General features: G+C 40.2%; 2 protein-coding genes across 3 annotated transcripts in view; one reads left to right on the top strand and one right to left on the bottom strand.

The window, feature by feature from the left end:
- edil3a (EGF-like repeats and discoidin I-like domains 3a) overlaps positions 1–15,164 on the bottom strand; it is a 105,951-nt gene extending 90,787 nt beyond the window's left edge. Inside the window, exon 1 of the mRNA XM_079271016.1 lies at positions 14,839–15,164. Within this exon, the coding sequence (XP_079127142.1) occupies positions 14,839–14,902 (64 nt within the window). The 5' untranslated portion in view covers positions 14,903–15,164. The remainder of the gene's footprint in view (positions 1–14,838) is intronic.
- A 4,269-nt stretch (positions 15,165–19,433) lies between these two features.
- On the top strand, positions 19,434–23,299 carry LOC306779240 (uncharacterized protein). 2 transcript variants are annotated; one of them, XM_079271072.1, is made up of 5 exons: positions 19,434–19,715; positions 21,435–21,882; positions 21,998–22,159; positions 22,258–22,347; positions 22,631–23,299. In XM_079271072.1, the coding sequence occupies exons 2-5, from the start codon at positions 21,727–21,729 to the stop codon at positions 22,763–22,765; spliced, it is 543 nt and encodes a 180-aa protein (XP_079127198.1). In that variant the 5' UTR covers positions 19,434–19,715; positions 21,435–21,726; the 3' UTR covers positions 22,766–23,299. The 2 variants fall into 2 exon arrangements, with proteins under 2 accessions (XP_079127198.1, XP_079127199.1); XM_079271073.1 differs by lacking the exon at positions 19,434–19,715 and having other exon boundaries at positions 21,238–21,470; positions 21,629–21,882.
- Positions 23,300–24,096: the final 797 nt, after the last annotated feature.

Below are 24,096 nucleotides of genomic sequence, written 5' to 3'. Positions count from 1 at the left end.
TCTGAAGTGTGATTTGTTCACATCAAAGAATGGAAGCGAAAACCCTGACTCATTCCACTGTATTCCACATTGTTAGAGTAGAAAGAGAGGAGGGGTGAAACTCTCACTCCTCCTAATTGGATGTAATAGCTAGAGGGAATAAGCTCGATTTGGCCTTGGGGAGGGGAAAGCGAGAAGAGAGAGAATATGTTTATAGGGCTGGAAATGCTAAACATCCATGGAAGAGTGGAAAGACAGACGGCGTAGTCATATCAAGCTGAACACATACACAGCCTGCTGTTCAGAAGCAGCACAATAGAGATGTGCACAAGGGAGGAGAAAGAAAAATGCAGGAATGTGGACTGGAATTAAGGCGAGAGTCTCAGTGTCTCTCCAGAGAGGAGAGACACTGTGGAGAGAGTCTGAGAAAAGGCAGCACATCAAACATATAAATGGGTATTGGTAACAGAGAGCATGCTGGCCCCTACGTCTGTGAAAACTTTTGGGAGGACCTAGTCCAGAGAGAAGAGAACTAGGTCTGCGTTGCAGGGACATTTTGAAGATGAGAGAAACATTTGGTGCTCCTGTGAAGTCAGTCAATTGCTGAGGGCTCTCCTTTAAACTTTTCCCCTCGTTGAATTAAACAGATTTCTACAGCTAGTGGAACTGAGGCTGATATTAGTATGGAGAGGTCCAACCAGTGATTTCCTCATTTCAAACAGAAATCTAACGGCTTGGTCAGACCAGCATCTATTATAGGGAAACTTCAAATTGAAGTAATTTCACTGCTATGGAATTGCCACACTCCCTTATGTTGCTCATGGCTACAAAATCAATCTTTGCAGCTCTTTTGTGGAGAGTTCAATTTTGGAGAACTTTGACAAGTGAATTTGACTCGTTGACCAATTGCTGTCAACATATGCTGAACTTTGAGAGACCAGAGAGTCCAAAATGTAAGAAACTATACAGCTATATATCATCCAATTTGATTTAGGCGTAACGATGTAATGTTGGGAGTATAAACAGCTGCGGAAATGAGATGTGGTCTGAAGTCAGTCGCGACACATGGGTAGATGGAACAAATATTTTCTCTTGGCCCGTTAGCTTAGAGCTTTGGACACAGCCAGGCTAACTGTTTCCCCCCTGTTTCCAGTGTTTGTGCTAAGCTAAGCTAACTGTTTGCTGGCAACAGCTCCATCTATGCTTTTAAGACATGAGAGTGGGATTGATCGTCTCACCTAACTGTAAGCAAGAACGCGATTAACAAAAGCTCCGTAAATGTCGAAATATTTCTCACAGTTAACAACTGAGACTGCAAGTACTCACAATGCCACTGATCTTTCAGCACCATCTATTTGGCCTGGATGCATGAATACATTTTCACTTTCTAGTGTCAAAAGGTGCTAACACAGACTGTAGCCTTTCATGTCAGTATGAAATACGTATGCAACATTTTAATCTTATTCCTCTGTTGTTGAGCATGAAAGAACCTTTTGTTTCAACACCATTACCGCTCACCGCACCACATATATGATGTAAGCTTCACCAAAAGCTACAGCAGCCATGGCCCAGAATCAGCCACCCATAATAAGTATGGTGTGGTGGAGCTTTGGTCACTGTGAGGTTAGAGGCTTCAACCAACATGATCATCATCTCAAAGGCTTGCGCACACAAAGTCTTCTCTTTGGGCTCCTTGTCTCAGAAACAACCTCTGTTGCCACAAAAACCTCCAACCGTAGCACTCAAAGGAGTAGGAATCTTTCCTCCCAGCCAGAGGTATCCTGGCATCTTAAGTCTGGCTAAGCTCAAACCACTTTCTCTAAGAAATGCTTTTGATTGTTTGAGACCACCTCCACTGCTCCTTTGACTTCACACTTGGAGTAAACCAAATTTACTTTTCAAACAGCTGAGATATATTCCCACAGGGGTCCTAAATTCCAGATAAGACCATCAAGGCTACAGTGCATGGTGTGGTTAAGACCTTTACTTTGCTCAGAGAGAGAAAGACGTGAGCATCTTAAGAGGAGGGGTTAAATAAAAACAAACAAACAAAAGTACCCACCAAGCTTCTTTCTTTTGTTTCCTGTAAAGGTCTCCATCCTTGTTAGGAGAAAGCTGGTCCCCCATTCTGCCCTCTATTGCTCTCATTACTGTGCATCCTGCCTCAGCCATCTCTAAGCCCTGCAGAGGTGCACAGAGGGCTTGTGTCGGAGGATAAGATCAATACTTTTCCTCATCATTGGCCAGAGGCAGCGATAATGCACTCAGCCCAGTGCCAAGAGGGTTCACCGGATTTTGCAGCAACCTGAGACCATGGACTGAATCTTTCCTCAGGTGAAACAGGCGCAGTTATGAACCATGAAGTCCCTAAAACATTTAAATGTACAATGCTTCCAAAACTATGGTGACATTGTATCTGGGTAGATTTTAAGCTATTAAAACATATATCAAGGATCATGTTAACTCACATAAGATGATTAAGAGGGATTTTACGCCACCCTACTGTTCTAAATACAATCGGATCTAGGAGCACCACCTAATATAATGTTACAGGGTTAATGATTCACTGCATGATCATGCCCCTTTTATGAATGCCTAATTCATGTTGAAAATTGGAACTCCGCGGGGCAAAGCCCAGATGGTCCAACTCTGCAGATCCAACACAACGCTGGACCTGAGCATTTTTCTTTCATATATAGCATCCACCCATGACCCTGAAGGCTCGGCAGTAACACTATCATCACACACCAAGCTAACCCCTGACGGCCCTTAGCTGGTCTTCTGCTTAATATATTTATGTATTGGCCTCAGCAGGTTAGTGATAACGATGACTCACTCAGAAGTTAACTGCTGTGAGTATTTCCTTTAAGTTTACTATCCCTTTAGGTCAATAGTAAAGCATAATTAACGATGATTATGACAAGGCTTATATTGTTACATGGTTATTTATGAATGTTTGGAAGGAAAACGGTGTTGACAATTATGACTCCTCTAATCTGACACCATAAAATCTGAAAAAAATAAGGTGAAGTTATCCCAAACTGCGAAATCAACAGTAGTTATATATAAAAGGAAGACACGTTTAACACAGATAGTACATGCTGTAAAATTATAATATTCTCTTTTGCTACTTTAGTTATCTTTAAAAGTAACCAAAAACATCAATCACCAAACCAAATTGTTGGTGTGTCTGAATCTCTGTTGTCAATCAAAAAACGTCAGATAAACATAACATCAAGGCCCTATGATGGATTGTGTTAATTCACATGCATTTAATTTCAGGTTCAGCTACAGCTCATAAACGTTGAGCATGGGACTATCTCGACAATAAATGCATTTACATTTCAGTGCAAAATTGTGTTGAACAAATCACAGATTGTGAATGGTTTCTACCTTTATTAATGGGCATCTCTTAAACCTTCTGTTCATTTTAGTGTTTGTCCTTTCTTCCACTGAGAAGCACAGTTGGGTCTTTCCTCATCCATTTCAAAATATTACAGATGTATAAAACAACTCTGTATGCCCTGCTAAATTCAAGCTATGAGTTTTGAGAAAACAACACTCTCGGTCTTAAGGGAGCAATCATTGAGCAGGAGCTACAGTGTGACTGACCTCTTTCTGCCTAACATCCACTGGACAGCTGAGCTTGTGGCTCAATTCATATTTGCAACATGCTTCTCTCCGTTCAGTCTCATCTGAATCTTCACATTTACTGCTGAAGAGGAAGGTGTCTGTGAAGGAAAGTGCTAGTGCAGACTAACAGGCCAGGAAAGAAGAAAAATTAAAAATGGGCGTGGGGAAAAACGTTTTACTTGAAAACGGTGTCACTAATTCACAGGATTGATGCATATTCAACAGCACATGAAGGCATTCCTGTGACCCTATTTGTTAAATGTACCTCATTAGCTCTCTTGTTGTCTTGATGTTTTCCATGTGGAATTTTGGATGAAAGGGAAATTATGCGACACAAATACACTCTGTGACTGAACAACCCCATGATTCTAAATCCACAATATATGCACTAGTACGGCAAATTCAAATATTTCGTCTTTTTGCGTGTGTATGTGTGAGAGACAGGGAGACCTTTAGCTTTTAAGAGCCAATTATACATTTAATAAATCCAGGTAAAGCATTTCATTACATATTATTATTAAACTTTTCTTTGCATTAAAAGGAAACATTTTTGGGAAATAGCCTTGCTTATGTCGAGAGTAAGATGTGAAGACTGATACCTCAAGTCTGTCTGTGCTACAGCTTGAACCAGTAGCTGGTTAGCTTAGCTTAGCATAAGGACTGGAAAAAATGGGGAAACTAGCTCTGTTTCAAAGAACCAAAATACACCTACATGCTCTTTTAAAACTCACTAATTGTCACATCATATCTTGTTTATTTATTCTATACGTGAATCAAAGTGATGGCAAATAACAATTTGCCATTTTACGGGGGTTATGTACCAGACTCTATCTTGGATAGGAGTTGTGACTCTCTGGAATCTCCACTGGTTGCCTGGCACGCTCACGCTGACAACAAGACTTCATGAAACAATCCTTCACAATAACCCTTTGTTAAATGGCAAATTGTTTTTAAACGTTGCTATTTGTACAGATTAAACAAATGAGACACAAGCTAATGGTTTGCTGGCTCCAGCTGAACAGACAAATATTGAGAATGGTATCGATCTTCTCATTTAATACTTGTCAACAAAGCAAAAGGGCATATTTCCCCAAGATGTCATTCCATTCCTTTAAAATCTCACAAATAATAACACACCCTGTTACACAATGCACAGTACCACTCAATGTTTGGCTGCATGACAAGGCTCTACAGTACATTATACTCTGACTTGTTTGGTTTAAGTCACGCTGGCAATTCAAACTGTGAAACATATTATAAAAGCAGCCGTGTGATGTTGCTGTATGACTCTATATGCACGTTAGAAGGACATGAAAGAGTAGTTACAAAATATCTTCTGATCCTTGTTCCACTCATACTTCACACCCGCTGGCCTAAGCTGTGCATTGTGTGTACTGCAAAGGGCAGGCCTCGACAAATTGAATTTCTTCATCCTGCTTACAAGGGGACCAAGGGGTCAGTGAATTTCATGTAGCAGGCGCCACTTCCTCAAAGAGCCACAGTATTGTGCGTGACAAGGCTCAGCGTACAGTAGCTTTATGAGTGATGAAGTGCAGTCACGGCTGATTACTGGACATCAAACTGTTGTAGTGGAGCTACTTTTCAGTGATTATTTTGTGTCTCATTGAATGGACAGTTCACTGGAAATGAGTAACTGATGTATAACTGAACGACAGCATCAAACACACAAGCATCAGTGTGGACCCCGGGAAGATTAGCTGTTTGCCATGGCATCAGCTCATCATTTTTCACTTTTTTCTTCGATTATTCTGGGGACCCACTTTCTAAAAATGACAAACCAAAGACAGCAGGTCTTTTCTATAAATTGTGAGAAGAGCAAATTGAGCGTTCCTGACCGTTTCTAGTGCCACATCACCTTATATTATCATGAATAGGTAAACTTACCATTTCGAAGAGATATACGTTTGGTGATATACTTGATTTTATGCATGTTGTTATTGAAAAACATATACACATGTTAAATACTTTATAAATGAGACCAAATAGATGCATTTAGGTGGAGTTAACAGGACATCATGTTCTTTTAATTTCCTCTCATTCGTAAAAAAAATACGCTAGCCTTTTGTAATCAACTCAATATTATACGCAGGCTACAAATATCAGAACCATATGAACATTCAGGCTCCCTCATGTGGTTCAAGGATGTAGCGCAGATATAAATGTTAAAAGACTATGGAAGAAATTCTGCAAATTTGTTTGCCGAATAAAATCTCTTGCGACTGTATTGATAAAACACTACTTTTTTTCTTTTTTTTGTGTGTTTTAATGATGTGTTTTATTGTTTCAATGTATGTTTTAAATCTCCCTTACTTTTGCCTTTATGCTTTTAATGGTTTCATGTGAAGCACTTTGAATTACCTTGTTGTTGAAATGTGCTATACAAATAAACTTGACCCACCTGTGGTTCCCGACCCAGTCTTTGGAAATGATTGATCTAAATAAGCAAGCATGCATCGGCAAAATGAGCACATGGTCTAGTATCAAACATACACAGTACAGGCAACAGCTATGGAATAGTTTTACTTACAACATCAAGACAAATCTTCACCCAGCTGCAGCAGCCACCTTAGAACCTTGATTTGATGTGTTGTAATTATAACTCAGAGGGAGACAGGGAGAGAGAGAGTCAGAAAGAGAGGGTGAGATATCCCACAAAGATCCCTCTTCAATGCTTTGAATTTAAAAATACGCTCTGTGATTTAAACTCCGTAACACTAAGTGACAACAAATGATAATCCATAGACAGTGTAGCAGTTAAAAATTGTCTACTTTTATGTAACTGCTGGATTATTACTCAATTTATTTATTTTGTCTTTCCTTCTGCTTTGCTGTCATTGGTTCCCTGCGATGTAGAAAATATAAAAAATATGCATATCAGCAAGTACTGCTCAATACAACGAAGGACTGATACTGTATACAGCATACAGCATCATATACTCATCATATTAAACACACACAGACAGCGTGTGCAGGGTGTACAAGGCCCAAGGCTCAGGCTCCCGAGTGATAACTTTGATGGACACACACAAAGACCAGTGTAAGGGGGTTTACAATGCGATCTCACCTGCAGCCAACTTTAGGCGCGTGCCACACATTCAGAGCAGTATATCTCATCAACAATGTGTTCGCATGCTTTTGCTTGTGGGGGTGCTTGTTGGGCTTTGCTGTCCATGCAGAGAAACCTTTTTGTAATCCAAACCGATAGCGGTCGTGTTAAAGCAAATGTGTACCAGGAGATATTATTATCTTTTAACACAGGAATATAACATGACCTTATTTGTAATAAATCGACCCCATTCTTTTAACTGATGTCCCTGTAAATATACACTGACATAACCTTTAGTCTGGCTACAGCAACAATCTTCGGTTTTCTTATTGATCTAAAGTCAAATGAAGCTTAATAGCAGAAAAACACAAGCTCAAAAGTGCCCAATGCTGAACCGCATCGCTGCATTAAGTTGATTTCAACTTCTTCCTGTCACCAAGTCAGGGAGACCAGCAGCTCTTTGCCACGCCCTGGGTTGCAGTGCTCATCGGAGTGAGTAACAACTAAATTGTTGTCACTGCCTCTGATGAGTTTCACGAGACAAGTTCAATTTACTAGGGCTTCTGTTGGTCTATGATTTCTCCTCTGAAACACCCTTAAAAGGAAGATTTTGTAGAGAAAAAGCAATCGAATAATCGGTTACATACCTGCACCTAACAATTAAGAAAATGTTGCCATACCTGCACCTAACAATTAAGAAAATGTTGCCATACCTGCACCTAACAATTAAGAAAATGTTGCAACCCTTGCACTTTTTTATGAGCAACAATGGGCTGCAAGTTTTCTAATAAGATTTTCTAATACTTTGGAGTTTGAAGTTGAGTAGTTGCTTTTCATTGAACTGTATTGTAAAGGCGATTTCTATCCTGTCTCTCAGCTCTTCCCCCTGCCTGGTACTGAAAACCCCAAAGGTAATCTAAAACATCTGGTTTGGAGATATTCCACTTACAAATAATTGCACTTCACTTCTCAATGTGCAGCATATACTTCAGATAACTCTTTTGAAAAGTGCTTGGCACTAGTCCAGGGAAGTTTGTTCATATCTGAATTAAATAAAGCGCTTTCACTTGAAATGCAGCATTATACAGATTGTTAATTTCAAACACATAAAGAATATTAACATTTATTTTAATAGATAGGCTCCTTCTTGTTTTCAATCACTCACCAAACAACCCCTTGTGGGCATTCAGCACAATTTAGTGTAAAAGCAGGCTGGCTGACATAATAAATAAAGCGATGCCGTTTTTGTTTTCTTGACAAATGAGTGAAGTATAGATGCGCATTCACACTGTGCACAAGAGCCAGAATTGCTGCCTAGACTTTGTGTGGTGATATTTCTGGGTTACCTCTCCCAGCTTCGAGTACACAAACCCACCCAACTGTACACCCACACACGCAGAAAATAACACGGCATCATCAGTACAGGTATTGTCATAATCAAATATAAGTTAAAATGCTGTAAACTACAGAGGTGATGAGTCTGGGTATGAGATGAAATACACAAACACATCCTAAAACAAGGCATGTATCTACACACGAGACGAGTGAGTAAAAAGAGAGAGACAATCAGAACAACGGCTGTACATAAAGAGAATAGTAAAAGATAATTAGCACCCGGCACAAAAAGAATTTGAGACGCATTATTGGCAACCAGCGACTCAGTTTTAGTTAATTTCGATAAATTCTGTGGTATAATTTACCACATTCAAACAACAGAAGAAAATAATGACTCAAGTTTCTTTTAGACCCTGGTGTGCAGACTGTAACATGAGTGCTCATCATTTAAGTATGCTTTTAGAATAAGAATAAGTAGCCTGCACCTCCTTAGGGCTTGTTGGAAGCAAGAATTTAAGCCACCTGCACCCATCTGATCTCAAATAAGTAGATTGGGCTTATTGCAAATGCAGTGGCGTCCAGAGCCCGACGGGGAGACTTTATCAGACCAAAGCAAAGCTCATTGCTTTAACTCCTCAATCTTTTTTTGACTAAAACAGGCTTAACTCCAGTCTGCAGCAACAAAAGCAGGCTTGTCCAATAAATACAAGCATATGTTGCAAGCTTTGGGTTTATTTCATCCCCCTTATTTTATCCTCCTATTACAAAGTTCATTTGAGACTGGATGGCCTACACACACCTGATGATGCCATAAAACTGAAACGATACACACACGTTATCGGAAAAGTCTTTGGTAGATGGAAACAAATATATAAATTACAAACAAAACAGACATTTATATCTTCACACAGAATATGTTACATTGCAAAAATGTGTCAGGAGCTGGCTTTTTGTGTAAGGATGAAACATTCAAACGTTCAAAGATCTATGCGTCATTCATCCATCCGTGTACACGATTTAAACTCTCAAAAATGACATTTCATTTTTAATCTCACTGTCTTAAAGCTTTGGTGTCACAAAAGAGCTTGAACAGACTCAAACTGCTCACACCTCAGATTTGCAGGCTGCTGCAGTACTGCACTTAATCCAAAATAATTTATTCTGCTTATTGATCTGCTGTGGAGAAGTGGACTCTTTCACTCATGACCAGCAACCATAATGAATGGCCGATGCTGTTCGGACACTCTCTTGACAAAAAAAAAAGGAGGGTCCACAGCGCTCAGTATTCACTCCCACTGCAATACAATTCCACCTTAAAGGCCAGTCCACCTTAAGCAAGCGAGCGAGCCTGAGCCAAAGTTGTTGCTAACATGGGTAACGAAGCTAACTGCTTTGCATTGATCAGTAGGCAAAAGACAAGGCAAGGGAACTTGGCTTGGGTCTTTCATGTTTTCATTGTCATTGCGATATAAACATGCACGATAAACACATGACAAAAGAAGGCCTGAAATACAATGAAACTCTATCATACACTGTATCATACTCTGTATTTACCGTTACCAGCAACCTAGTCATATTGCCAAAATATTTTTGACATAAATTTACATAAAGAACATGTTTAAATATATGGAAATATGTATTGTTTCAATTAAATACAGGCAAATTAACTTTACGTTGCTTTTGAGTTGATAGTTAGAATTTACAACTTGCGCTTCCATGGGTGTTGCCATTATATGTGACACAACTGCTTCATCATGAAGTCGAGGTAGAAGGATTTGTCCTAAGTTTAGTCGGAACTCTTTGAGGGGCGTTCCACGGGACTTTTTCTGGTAGGTCGGAAGTACTGAGATGCAAGTTGTCTGGAACGCAGCACAAGAGCTCTAATCTAATTTTTGTTTTTTCGATCACAGGCTGTGTGGACGATAGAGAGGTCTAAATTAACTTTTCATATGCAATTAGCACAAAGCACCCCAACCACCTCAAATGTAAAACCATAAAGCTTCATTACAATGTAGCCTTATGCTACTTATTGCAAAAAGCATTGCAGTGTTGACACTTTATTGAACTCAAAGCAACGTTTGTGTTTAAAAGTGAATCATTGACTTTAATTAGTCTGGCCTGTAAGCCATTGCACAAATTGTGATGAATGTATATGATTATATTACATAACAATATGAAAAAATTATTAATAATAATTAATAAACATAATTTGAGAATAATTTCAGCCATTTTCCGCGGTTGCAGCCAGAGCAAATGTGGTGTTGATTAGCTTTTACTTCATGCTATCAAGATGAATTTCTATGAATACAAATTAAATACAAAGTTTAAAATGCTATTTCAACATCACATTAAACTGGCCTATTAAACCACTGTTCATGCACACATCCCCATGCATTAACAGTATGGTTAGCTACTGTGCAGTAATGTCGAATAGTGCTTTGTACTTTACTATATCTTTGATATTGAACCTGTGCCTGCTACATGTTGCATGTTAAAAATTATTTGTCTTAACAGCAATGTAAGGCCAACTGTACCATAAAATTACATCATCTACTTCAGGCTAAATGTGTTCTATCTGGATGGCTTTGGATGGCTTTTTCATTAATGTAATATTTATTTTTAGTTAGTCAAGAGAGCCGCAAGCCTCGGGAAAATCCCAAACAATATTTTACAGTTCATTTCAAACAAGACATCATATGACTTCATTATGTGCAATGTTTTTTTTTGCCACACACATTGTGAGCCTGCATTGTGGTCCCGGCTTGTGTCTCCAAAAGTTTAATCATTAATCGTGACCCAGTGGGATTACGTAAAACCAGCATGTGGTCTTGCGATTGCTCAAACTATGAAAGGATGTGCTGCTGCGTGCTCTAGCTGAAAAAGTGAAGTAGTCCTACACTCAATATGAAATGACACTGCAAATGAAAACATTCATATAATCTATATACTTTTAAGACGATCTCTGCTCATGCCAGCCGTGATAGTGTAACATGCTGCTTTTAGCGAACGCTTCAAGTTGTCTGGGAAAACACAGAATCAATGTTTCCAGAGTTTTGTGAATAGAAACATCGGAGATCGATTTAAGGATTAATGGAAACCGGGGAAAGTCTTGTGTGAAAAGAGGCTACTTTGTACTGCTGATTGTCTTTGTTCCTTTTCACTGTCTAATGTAGAAATGAGCTGATAAACCTTAAGTCACCTTGAAAATCTAGAACTGGGCTAAAGCACAGGGTGTAGCTTAAACCAATATCTTGTGATAACACAATTACAGTCATTTCTGTCTGAAAGCTTATACGAGTCTGCGCTGATCAAACAACTTATTTTACAATTGTGCTGCCCGTTCTTATCTCAGGGCCATGTTAAAGTTGTTTAGTGAGCACTTCCTCAGCGTGCATCTTTGCAGCCTCTGTAACCGTCCCTCTAGTACCCCGCCAATAAGTCAAGCATGAAATGTAGGCGGGACAACAAAAGCCCTCCTCCAGAAAAGACAAATAGCTCCATATTAATGAACTTGCCAGCAGAGGAGTCAAATGATTATAATTAATAGGATTATCTGCACTGATAATGAATAGCCCAATCAAATTCCACAACCATGAAAAAATAAAGAGTGGCCAAAGTCACTGCAGCAGCAGGAGATGGTTTTGTGATTGATTCCTATATGTTCTGATAACACATATCGTATTCCTTTGTGTGCATGTTGTCGTCCAATGAATTGCTTTCATTCCTTTGGTTATCTGCTGATCTGACAGAGGTCTGAACTCCCTCGACTGATTGAAGACTGTGCCATTTAAAACCAGAGTGAAGGGCACTGTAGAGGGAGGTTGCCTGTCATTGTTATTGAAAGTCACATATGCGTCCTCCACAACCTTCAGTGGCCACTGGCCAGTACATTTAATGAGCTTTTAGATGGATCGCTATCTTCTGCATGCATTTAAAGAGAACGTCTTCTATTAATAACATCCCCAGCTGTTTGCAAACACAAACTCGGCTTATTTTCTGCACAGCGGCAGCAAGTTCACTGAAAAGTATTTGATTCAAAATGGTAATTCAACAATTAACTTAGAGATTGTCAAAAAGGCAAAAAAAAGGCTATTCAGTTTACAGTCAGATATGACAAAGAAAAGCAGCAAATCATCAGATTTGAGAAGCTTTAACCTGCGAATGTTTGAAAAACTTCATGAACTCTTCATCAAAATAGTTGTTGATTCATTTTCTGTTGTTTGACGAATCAATGAATCAACTGATTGCTGCAGCTCAAGCCAATGCTGTACTGCTGCAGCAATTTGTTTACAAGTCTGAGGTTATATATTTGCAGTGATCAATATACATCATATAACTCATGAAAATGATAGCCCACTGTGCATATACTGTAGAAAAAGAATGCGTTGGAGGAAATGTAAGTGAGTTAGTCTGCACTGTGCTGTGGCAATCCATGGCCCCGAGATACTAAAAGCAGTATTTAGTTACAGCCAGCCAACAATTTCCATCCAACTCAATTCTAGCTCGGTCTTTTGTGTACCCAAATGTACCAGATGCTATTCCTGCTAACAAGGAAGTACATTACATTACATTCCAGTCATTTAGCAGACGCTTTTAACCAAAGCGACGAACAATAAGTGTATTCAACGTAGGTATTCAAGATAACTGCTAGTCACCAGGAAGTAGCCTTCCGTCAGTCTTTTCCTCATGTTTTAAACTGACTGAAATCTGCAGTCAGTGAGCACGATGAGCAACTAATCAGGCCAATATAAACCCACAATCATTCTAGAAATCACAATGCTTCTACATCTGTGCATTGTGTTTACTTCAACTGTGTTAAGTGAGTGAAATCTTTGAGCGAAATGAACAGTGACCAACAATATTAACACTAATCAGGATTCACCAATAGCGGACAATCCCATCACCCCTCCAGATGGCCGTCCATTTGCTTAAAAGGCTGTAATTGCGCGGCCATAACAAGACTGAGACTAAAATTAAGATGCATAAAATGCATTAAAACTGACTCTCTAAACAAGCACAAAAGCATCGTTCATACAGTGGGCCCACTAGTGCAGTCTTGTGCTTTGTCCAGGCGGACAGGCTGGATCACAAACAATGTGTGAGAGTCAGCACCAGTAACCAACAGAAGTGATGTATTGCACACTGACTTGGAACAATGCAGCCTGTTTACCTGAAGGCGTCCCCTTTGTTTCAGTGGACAGAGGCACCCTGTGACATCCTGAATAGAGTGTTTGGTAGCAGCTGTCTCTGAAGACAGCTGCTACCTTTGAGCAACCACAAAAGGTAAGTAAAACGCAGTTTTTAATACAAAGAGATTTCAAATCCCCACAATGCATTCCTTATGACGGGACGTTTGAATGCTGCTGGACCTTTGGAGCCCGTTCAGAGCAGGTATGTTGCTAAAATAGCAGCCAGGGTGACCAAGGAGGGTTTGTACGGACGCTCACAGATAGATCAAACACAGTTTAGACTCTCCATCCACCTCCCTGTCCTGCGCAAACCAGCTCCTTGTGTGAATGAGGTTACAGGAAACAGATGGACAAAAAACCTTTTACAATGCAACCAATTTAACTGGGATGTGATTAATTGAGGGACAAGTTCGGGGTGTATTTTTAACTCACTGAGCCTTGAAACAAGTCGACCCACGGCACTAAAGCTCCCTGCTTTTCCTCTGCATCCATTATGCCGGCCTACCAGGGAGTCTTATGTCTTCTAGCGGCTGATTCTGAGTTGACACTGCGAGGCTTAGGGAGCCTTAGAAACTCATGCTTAAGGCTCACTCCTGGTGTGGAGACTGAGGTCTGTCTGACATGTGGGACTCCTGAGGCAAGCATGTTGCTAAATGAATAGCGACAGGACGGATGGCATGACCTATTTCCATAAGGGCTACACTGCTTTCTTTACACAACTCCCACAGGTACTGTTCATGGAAAATATACCACACGGGCAAAAGCTTAAATATTCCTATCACCAGAAACTGCATTTGAATGCTGATCCAGTGGGTCAGGTGAATATATAAGCTTTCAACAATTTCCTCTCTACATAACACAGTCTGACAGTTTTTGGAAAGACTCTACATTGGGAGACACAACTGACCTTCTCTTGGTGACATCTGTCAATAATGGTGCCGTGAACTAATACCGGAGGCTCTCGAGCATATCACCTCGAAGCAAAAGCATCTGTGTCTGCCTAAAGCCCCACACTATCGAGACGTCTTTCCGTTTATCTGTTTTTTTTAAACTCATATTGTTAAAGAGGAAAAAGTGACGTAATTTCTGTCTTCACCGACTGGGGCTATATCTGGACGCACATCTTTTTTATCCGCTGAACGCATCACGGAGGAGCGAATAAACTGCTGAAGATCATCACTGCGAGGGCGCACAAAATACTGGAGCAGTGCACAGTGCTACCTTAGAATGTGCGCGCCTGATGCATGGACCGATTTGGCCCCTTGTCACAGAACAATTACGCACGGATAAAACATTGATTCATCTGTTTGATCGACTCAAACAAGTGTCCTTAAAACGCAAATACACCAATTAAGTAGCGAGTCGTGCACAGACTACAAGCTGTAGTTTTATGTTGCCAAACCGCGCAAACAATACAGCCTCTCCATACGCACATTACATTTTGCTCAGCTATTGATGTGGGCCTCCCTCTTTGAAATAATCGGATTCAGGCGACTTGGTCACTTGCGACATGTAAAGATGCTCCGATCGCTGGTGATCAGTTTTGGGGGACTCCCACGCAAAAAAAAAAAAAAAGGCTGGTCGTGTAAAAATGTTTTGACAACGCTAATGACGGCCAGTCACTTTTCCACTCACCTCTCACATGCTGCGGGACAGCGGCGCCCAAACACAGGGCGATGGAGAGGAGTAGCGGTCCCATCCTCTCACAATTAACAGGTCTGACTTCCAAGGTTACGGAGGTGTGGTAAACAAAAAAAACCACGGAGCAATAGTCAAAAGTTGTCTCTGCTTCGCTCTCGCTGGGCTGTGGGGTTGCCCTGGGATCTGTTGATGTCCTCTCAGATGAAGTGTCCACCTGTGTTAAAGTCGGCAGAGCTGACGATCTCGCCACCGGGGTTGTTTCCGTGCAGGAACAAGTGAACTGTGCCTGCCTGGTCCCCCCCCCTCGCTGCTGCTGCCTTACCCGCTCCTACCGCAGTGGTGCGATGTGGTGGAGAGAGCGGCGTGTGTGCCCAACGCTCCCGCACGACTACAGTCAAGCCTAACCCAAGCGGCGTAGATCATCAATTCCGGACCAGACTTCCAAGATAAAATCAGACAATTCAATTCGTTTCGATTCAAAATATGCGCCATTGGATTCCTGGGGATGGGTTGGGTTAGTACACGATGCGTTACATGCATTATTTTATCGGATTTCCAGAGCGTTTGGTTCATACATTAATTGCCATGCAGTAGCTATGAAGGCTTACGCAAGATTGTGTTTTACTAGATAGCTGATTTAAGGTATTTTTTAATGTATTACATTGACAAAGGGTATGTGACATGTACGATACTCCACAATTAAAAAGTTAAGCTTTTGTTTTGGAGGTACTGTTCCCCACACATCCGGGCTAGACGGTGTATATTGACGCAGCTTCAAGGACAGTCCCCGCTTTGCTCACCGGAGGATGTGCGCTTCACGGTCGGTCACAGTAAACCGACTGGGGCTCTCTTCCCCTGCTCTCCTCCCAAAGAGCACTTCCAAAAAGTCTGCTGAGGTTCGGGCTTGAAATCAGCCGCTTTTGCCTTTCCTTAACCTCTTGTTATTCACTCCACATGGCTTCATTTTCAAGTCTGAGTAAATAGGAAAGCTATTTCAAGTATCTTCTCTCTGGAAAGTTGGGTGCAGATCCTGAACCAGCAATTTCACCCAAAGAGTCACTTCAGATGATCTGACTGAAAGGTTGATCTTAATGACCTGCTTGGGATTTCATATATCCATCCATTCAACCACCACACTGACGAAGCACTGATGAAACTATGTAAACTGCTATCTTACAGAGCTGTGGCATTTTCAAAATTAGATTATTTAGCACACTGGTAGGCACCACACTGATTCATGTGCCACGTGTGATATTTCAGACACCACCTGTTGGTCTTTGATGAAAGTAGGGGCTAAATAAATCTGATAATTGCACTTTGTCGACATCAAATGTACACTGATTAACCCACGGCAGGGACTCAAATTACAGATCACATCAAGTGTCATTTTTCACAATGTTTTTTTGCACATTCATTGTACTCTGTTAACTAGTATAGTGTAATATTTGATGGCCAAACTAGGAGAGTTAGAAGTTTTCACTGTAATTGGACAATGGACTCCTCTAGACATGCAATTTTGGACTTGATGATTGTTCTCCTCTGCTGACATTTAGGTCAGCAATCGGTCGTTTGGGAGAACGCATCATTTTTAAGGGACACCATGCATCCTGTTTGATGCCAGTTTCCACACATTTTTGTTTCGTTCCACAACTGAAAAAGGAGGAGGGCGAGGCTCGACTTTAAGCTGATGTCATCACCCAACATCTCAAAGTTATCAGTCTGACCTTAAGGTGTTTCCGAGCTCCTCGTCATGAATCATGAAAGATATCAAGTGTCGTATGGCTTAATGTAGAGAGACCTATAACTGTGTGCACTTGGTCAAGACCTATAAATCATCTGCAGTTCCAAAGTGTCTACTATCATCTCAATGAGACGGCGCCCTCTATTCTTAAGATCACAGCACCACCCATTGTTTCAAGAATATGGTGTTATTTCACTTGTATTACATTTTGTTTGGAGTTGGATAGGAATTCACCCTTTAAATCGGATGAACACAATAACCTTTTTTATTTTTGTTTGACTATCTAGCAGATACGAGCATAAAACTGGCACAGAAGTCCTCATTAGGCTTCAGTTTCTATGTGTGCCAGACAGAGAAAGAGAGAGAATCAAACAAAGGAGATTATCAGAGAGGATTCACAGAGACTTGCTGGTAAATCTGTATACTGAATATAAGCCCCTTGACCTCCCCCTAGTCTCTGCTGCCGGCCTACACACTGAACACTGCTGCTACAACTGTATTCTGTAAATCCTCCACACTATCTACCGTGGCTCACTGGGTTAAGAGGGTTGTCTGGACGTGTCACATGCCGTAGTGTCCTTGAGCAAGACACTGAACCCCCGGCTCCCCGGGCACTATTGGCAGCCCACTGCTCCTACAGGGATGGGTCAAATGCAGAAGTCAAATTTCGTGTATATATGACAATGAAAATGGTTTCTTTCTTTCTAAACCTCGCCACAACTCAACTCTCCTCATCTCCTTTGCCCTTGTCGAGAGGCTGAGCTCAGACCAGTGAATCCTCTTCAGCTCACATCCATCCTCATTAAGGCCACGGGGAGCCATTTACGATGCGCAACGGGCTGGAAAACTCAGTGACCTTTTCATTTTTTTACTCATTTACTGCTGTTTTTAGTTCGTCCGCTAACACGGGCGCCACATTTTTTGTTTCCAGCTAAAGTTACAGAGTTGGAGAGGAGTGGCTGCTATTTCTCTTCCAGCAATAATCCGCACCTTGACGGGCACAACGATTTTATCCTTTCATCCAAATGAACATGGGGGGGGGGGCTACCTTTAGGATGCAGAAGTTATCTGAAATCAAAACTTAATGGGTGAAGACTCTATGAATTCAGACTATAAGAATGTACTATTGGCATGAGGCTTAAATCTAGTGTGCCCTCAGCCTTTTCATAACCACAATTTTAATGAGGTTAACCTCTTTAAAACAGTGGATGAGGGGCGAATCACTTTCACCCTCCTTGCCTGTCATATCAGTATGGCCCCCTCTTCTTTCTCGTTCCCTCCGTCTCTCACAGGGGGTGAAGAGGTTTTTCATAACCACTCGCTCCTGCTCTCAGCTCTCATGTCTCCAGGTTCTCGCGCTCTCCTTCCCAATCAGACTGCTTGAGTCTTGTTCAAGGTCTCCCTTTTTCTCTCTGCACTCACCCACAAAGGCAGTCTAACAAAGGCCTAAGGCGAGAGATATCGGGGAAACAGCAAAGGGATAGAGGCGATGGTTAGAAGGGTGGTGATGGCGGCGGGAGCAGAGGGGAGACGCAGAGCAGGGTGGAAACAGCGAGGTAGTAAAGGAGATGGATGAAGAAAGTGGGAGAGACAGAGCGAGTGAGGTGCAGATTGAGAGGGTAAGGAAGGCAAGCAACACTAAATTAGATGCTCTTGGAGAAGAGACAGTGAATTAATTCCAAAGAGAATATTGCATTCTATCGTCTTTTGCCTTTCTCTCTCAGCATTGAGACACACGGCGGAGTTATGTGTTCCCCCAGCAGGCTTCTCTATTTCTCTGCTCTTCTGTTAATCCCAGGCCGGTGATACACTGGCACCAGCTCATGCTTTCCCTCTCGTTGTCATGCTTATTAAGATCATTTTTGTCTGCAGCAAATATAATGAACCGAGTGCTATCGCTTTACAAATGCACCAGAAATGTGATTTTGATTGACCTATGGTTGCGATGTCCAATATGAAACTACTTTGAGCATTGAATAATAGCACTGGATATTTGATCTGTAAATAATGATTAAAAAAAGGAAAAGAAAAACACAACTGTCAAGATAGCATTCACATCAAAAGTATTCCTATTTCTTTTTTACTTTTACAATGTAAAAACTTGCTTTTAGTTTTCCACAATGAATGAACCATGGTACATTGCCGAACAAGGAACATTTTCCATAACTCGCCCCCACTGTGTGACCATGAAAATGACGCCACTGTGCACCCCGTCCCATCTGTTTCCACTACAAATACGTCCAAGGCAGCAATCTGGTGGTTTGCCTGAAACACTGGCCTGAGCCCCATCATCCACAAACCTGTATTTCTGATTTAAACTACGCTTGGAAATCATAATATTTGGCTGGGTTTGGTGAGTAGTCAGCTATGCTCCGCTGACGAGCCACTCTACAGTGTTTTTGTCAGTTTGTGCTGAATGCATAATAGAGTGATATATTGGGTTCTACTGAATGATTGACATGAGCTCTCACCCGGTTCTTAACTTTCTAACATTATTCTAGCTGTTTAATTTACCAAGGAATTTAGCTCGAATAACTTAAGATCTGTCAGAACTGACTTAATGAGTGTGGGGTGCAAGTAATCCTACACTGTAAAACAGCACAGCCCTGTTTAGTTATGTCCACTTACTTCTTCTCTTTAACTCAAAGAGCTCTGACACATTTTACATTTTGAACTCAGCTGTTCAAGTTCTTGAAAGGTAAACTTACAGTAATTCATTGTGTTGACTTTTTGAGATTTTGAAGTTTTGATTGAACTTGTGATTTTAAGTTATCAGTAAAAAAAAAAAAAAAGAGACAGAAGGCGGGAGTGGGGAATGAAAAAAAACATTTGCTGCAATGTTTGAGTTTTAGGGAAACTTTCTTTTTTAAACCATGGCCAGGTTGAAGCTTTTACATAATCTACTGGTTAAACACTGCAGATAAGTCACATACTTAAATTCCAATAAAAATATCGGCATTTTGTGGTAAACAAGAAAGGACTATTGCCACCGGCGGAGGGGCACTATATACCTGACAACGGCCAATGACTCGAGGCGGAGGAAGAGTACGTTACTTTCTGCCTGCAACAAGAAGAGCGGACAGAACAGAGCGCAGTGTGGATTTTTTTCGCTGGGCTTCAGCACACAGAGGTGAGTTTAAATTATGACTTTGAGTATTTTTCCTAATTAATATCATGTGTAACGTTAGTAATGTAACACAGTTGTGTAGGTCGGGCTTTTTAAAGGCTAAATGTGTGGTCTTGATGTTTAGCTAGTTTAACAGTTTCCCCGGTCTGTTTTGCCCGCGAACTTTTAAAATGATAAATGGTGGACCTATTTAATCTGTAGTGCTTTTAATAAAACGTATTTAATGTAGAAGTATAAACTATTGGTTAATTCTTAATGTGACCGCAATATTATTTTTTATTCATTATTATATGTGCCACTGAAGTTTTTCGCTGAACACCTCCACCCCCCCCAAGTGAAAAACGAGCTAGCTAGCTAGCTAGCTAACATTAGTCAGCAAGTTTGCTAGCCTCCACTAACGTTACTGTCTTAAAGTAGCTCATGCCTGATGGATTCACATTGAATGGCTGAGTCGCTGCCTATGCTTTGCTCCTCGTTATATTATATTTTAATGCCAGTAACGTTACTTAACGTTATATTAATGCGGAGCATGCCGCTCATTAGGAACGCAACTGCATTCAGAGCAAAGACTGGAAAGCGGACATTTTGACCGACCCTCCCTCTCTCGCTCTCTCTCGCTCTCTCTCTCTCTCTGCTGTGTGTGTGTGTGCGCACGTGCATGTTTGTACGAGAGTATGCTGAACTCCGCGGACAGCAGAGTAGAAACTGCACAGAGATGAAGAGACGGACTTTTAGTTATAGTTTACTCCTGTCGTAGAGTAAAAACATTAATTTAAAATGACAACAAATCCTCCAGTAGAGACGATATGAATTATTCAGACACGTGTATTTGACCGCTCCCCTCTGCAGTCAGCTCGCTTCATCACTGGTATGTTTACACAGACAAACGGAGCTGGCAAATGGTTGAATTAACTATGTCGAACGTCAATTGTAGGTTAAACGCAAATAGTTGAGCCTTGTTCAGTGAAGGGTCGCCAAACAGTTGACATTTTGTTACAACCGGCCCCTCCTATTACCAGCAGTTTGTCTCCACATCAGCAGACAGGATCAGTGAGGCCATAGTGCTGTTAGCCAGTTTAATGTTAACTGTTGAAAAGTACAACTTTATGTAGTTTGTTTTTGTAATGTTTAGACTTGACATACATAATGATATATATTATGCAGGTTAGGGCCTGGCACTAAATGGTCTACAAACAAGTTGATACTAACAATTAAACAATAAATTATATACGTATTATTCTAGTAATCTTTGACAGGTTGGAGGGTTTCAGAGACTTCCTTTACTCATTCCTGAGACTTGCGCTGTTGAATTGGATTATATTGAGAGGCGGTTCTCGTACTCTCTACAAGTAAATGTAATACATTTCAACATCACAATCTATTGTCTCACTTATAACAAAACAAAGCTAAAACTGAATATTTTAACCATCATCAAGTTTGAAACTCTTGCAGGGCTATTATTATACTGCACACGATTTAGCTAACTCAATAAACTGAATAAGTGTATTTAAAAATTAGATGTATGAATCGGTTTATCCTTTTTTTCTAATCTCGAGGATGTTTGCTTCAAAATCACTTGATCCCTGTTTTTGTTTTAAGTATTTTGAAATTGTAAAGATTGATAATTTAATCATAAAGGAAATAAATGTTGTATTTGTGTTGAATACATATATTTGCTTTTTTCACTAAACATGCAATTCATTTATTTTTTTCTGTTTACAGATATCATCAAGAATGTCCAGTTCATGACGTGGAAATGTAAGTTTTGTGCATTCTCCTCCAATGGACAAGGAAAAATAATCCAGCATTATAAACAGCATCATGGACATCATCGTAGGTGTTTAGGCCTTGTCTGTATTTATGATGAATGTTTGAAGACATTTCAAAACCAAGCTGAACTTAAAAGACATTTTAAGGAACATCTGAAAGAAGGTCAAAAAAGGGAGAGATCCATTTCTTGCCAGAGCCACCTGAGGGACAAACTGCCAGTAAATCTGAGAAGGATCGCGAGACCATGCTTCTAGAAGTGCAGAAGAAAGAACCAGATTCACAGCTTCTGGATGATCTGATGATTGCAACATTCTCGCAAAGAAGAAGTGAAATCATTGGTAACGAGCCACTCATCTCTGCAGTCATGGACAGATGGCCTGCATTGTTTAGTGAAAGACAGGTAATGTTTTGCCAACTGAGTATAGCATATAAATCCTGTATTTTCATTTCAATACTGCTCTTATTTTCCCTCACTCATACATATTTCTCTGCATTTTGTCATCTGTCTGTTTCAGCTGAGTGCCGAGTTCAGTAGGATTGTCACTAAAGACCTGCTGGAGTCATTCCTGGATGGACTCGATGCCTTGGTGCCAAGTCTTCTAGAGCTGTACAAAGCAGGTGTTTCATCGAGTATGAGATTGCGTCTGAGCGGTGTGCTGCAGTGTCTGCAAAAGGAGGTATGTACTGTGTTGAAAACAAGTTTGTTGTTATTGTGTATTAAAATTAGGATTATAGCTTTGGTGTCACATTAATCTACTCTTGCCTGTTCTTTTAGGACACAAACCAAAACCGAAGAACAGCCGCCTTGCTTGGTCTTCCATGCTATCTTTCAGAGGATTCCACCGACATAATCCGGATGTGTGACGTAAGAAACTGTATTTACACCTTTACTGCACTAAATTTTTGTAATGTGACAATGGTAACATTTTTCATGTTCATTAGTTATTACCATACCCTTCAGCGCTCTCCCTGTCTATTACTATTGGTTGAGCTGGTAATGGTAGCTTTACTGCAGCAGAGCTGATGATATTATAAGTCTTCAAATTATTGGAAAAAATAAATAAATTATAGTCTATTAATTAGAGTGGCAGTTATGTTTTAAATTTGGTGATGTCGGTTAAGATTTGAATGTCTTTATACATCTTCAGGCCCATGGAGAAAACCTTGACGTGATCATGAAAGGAATGCAGGTTGGACTGTTGATTGGACACGAAGGCACTCTGCATGATGCATTTCCTTTGGAAGTCTTCAATGTGGCTGTGGTAACTTTCGCGATACACTAACTTTTATAACGAAAACACAAAAAAAATCTTAAGAATTGTTTTATAAAGTTCCCAGTATCCCACATTTTACCTCTGCATCTCTTCTCTCATTCCCCCTTTCTCAAAGTATGCGATTAAGTCATGCCCTTTTTCTGTGTTTGTATTGAGATTTTATGACACTATTAATTATCTCACATTTTGCCTCATAGTACCTTACCTCAACACTTCTAGTTGTCAACATAAGTTATATGTTAATATTATGTGTTGAACATGACTGTATTGATGTTATGGCCTGTTTAAGGTACTAGTATGCAACATTTTTGTGGATGATTTTATGAACCTCTTTTAATTATCTCACAGTTGTATTGTGACAAATGTGAGATAGTTAAAAGAGGTCCATAAAATGTCCACAACCCCATTCTCTCAGATTGCCTCCACTTGTATGTGGTAACATTGTTTTAAACACAGCTATTTAGTGTCTGCATGTGTGAGATGTACTTAAACACAATGTTCAAGCTTTTGTATCTTTTCATCAAATAAATGCTATATTTTTAAATCGGCAGTAAGAATTATGGGTGATTTCATTTTTTTTATTTTCTGACAAAGCAAACTTGCAGTTAACTTTTATATGTAAGTTGAAACCAATTTAGAATTTAAATCCTCTTAACTTGAAATGGCAAGTTGTATGCACATGGTTAAGTTATTTTAACTTGAAACTGTGAGCTGCAATAATGCAGAGATGCGTGTTGGTTTCACTAGGTAAGGAAAGTTTTCTTGACCTGATAATGTAAAACAATTCTTTGTTTTAACTCTCTGTATCAAGTTCAAACAACAAGTGAAAAAAAGTTCAATCAACTGACAACTTGAACAGTAATGTTGAGACAACTAGAACATTGCAATTAAATCAACTTGATTAACTTTAATTTCTGAGTTGAATCAAAAGCAGTCTTCAAGTTAAGTTAACTCACATTTTCAAGGCAGCAGGTGAACTTTCGTTTGCAAGTTTAACTGACTTGAAATGTCTTACAGTGTATACATGCATCTGCATCAATGGCCTACTTTTACGCTTTTGTGGTTTTTAATTTAGTACAGTATCAGTCCGTGTCTGAAAATAATTTAATTTTAGACTGCATCACTGGAATAGCTGTAGATAAGAAATTCAGGGTGTGAAAACAGTTGTTTCAAAGAATTAAATATTGTGTGTCTGGCTCAGCAAGGCTCCTTTTAACTTAACCGCAGATTCCTCAAACCAAGAGGATTTAGGAGGGTGTTATTTTAACAGATTCAGATTTCTTGTTGGGCTTTAAACAGCCTTTAATCACAAACAGATTTGTTTATTCAGATTTTCAGAA

This window comes from Melanostigma gelatinosum (genome assembly GCF_949748355.1).
Source record: "Melanostigma gelatinosum genome assembly, chromosome: 6".
Lineage (NCBI taxonomy): Eukaryota > Metazoa > Chordata > Actinopteri > Perciformes > Zoarcidae > Melanostigma > Melanostigma gelatinosum.
The sequence above is the reverse complement of the archived record's forward strand: the minus strand, read 5'-3'. Positions and strand labels throughout refer to the sequence as shown.

Excerpts from the sequence above, each read along its gene's own strand:
- LOC306779240 (XM_079271072.1), top strand. The coding sequence starts at position 21,727 with ATGCTTCTAGAAGTGCAGAAGAAAGAACCAGATTCACAGCTTCTGGAT. Across the intron at positions 21,883-21,997 it reads CATTGTTTAGTGAAAGACAG|CTGAGTGCCGAGTTCAGTAG; the intron begins GTAATGTTTTGC and ends TGTCTGTTTCAG. Across the intron at positions 22,348-22,630 it reads ACATAATCCGGATGTGTGAC|GCCCATGGAGAAAACCTTGA; the intron begins GTAAGAAACTGT and ends ATACATCTTCAG.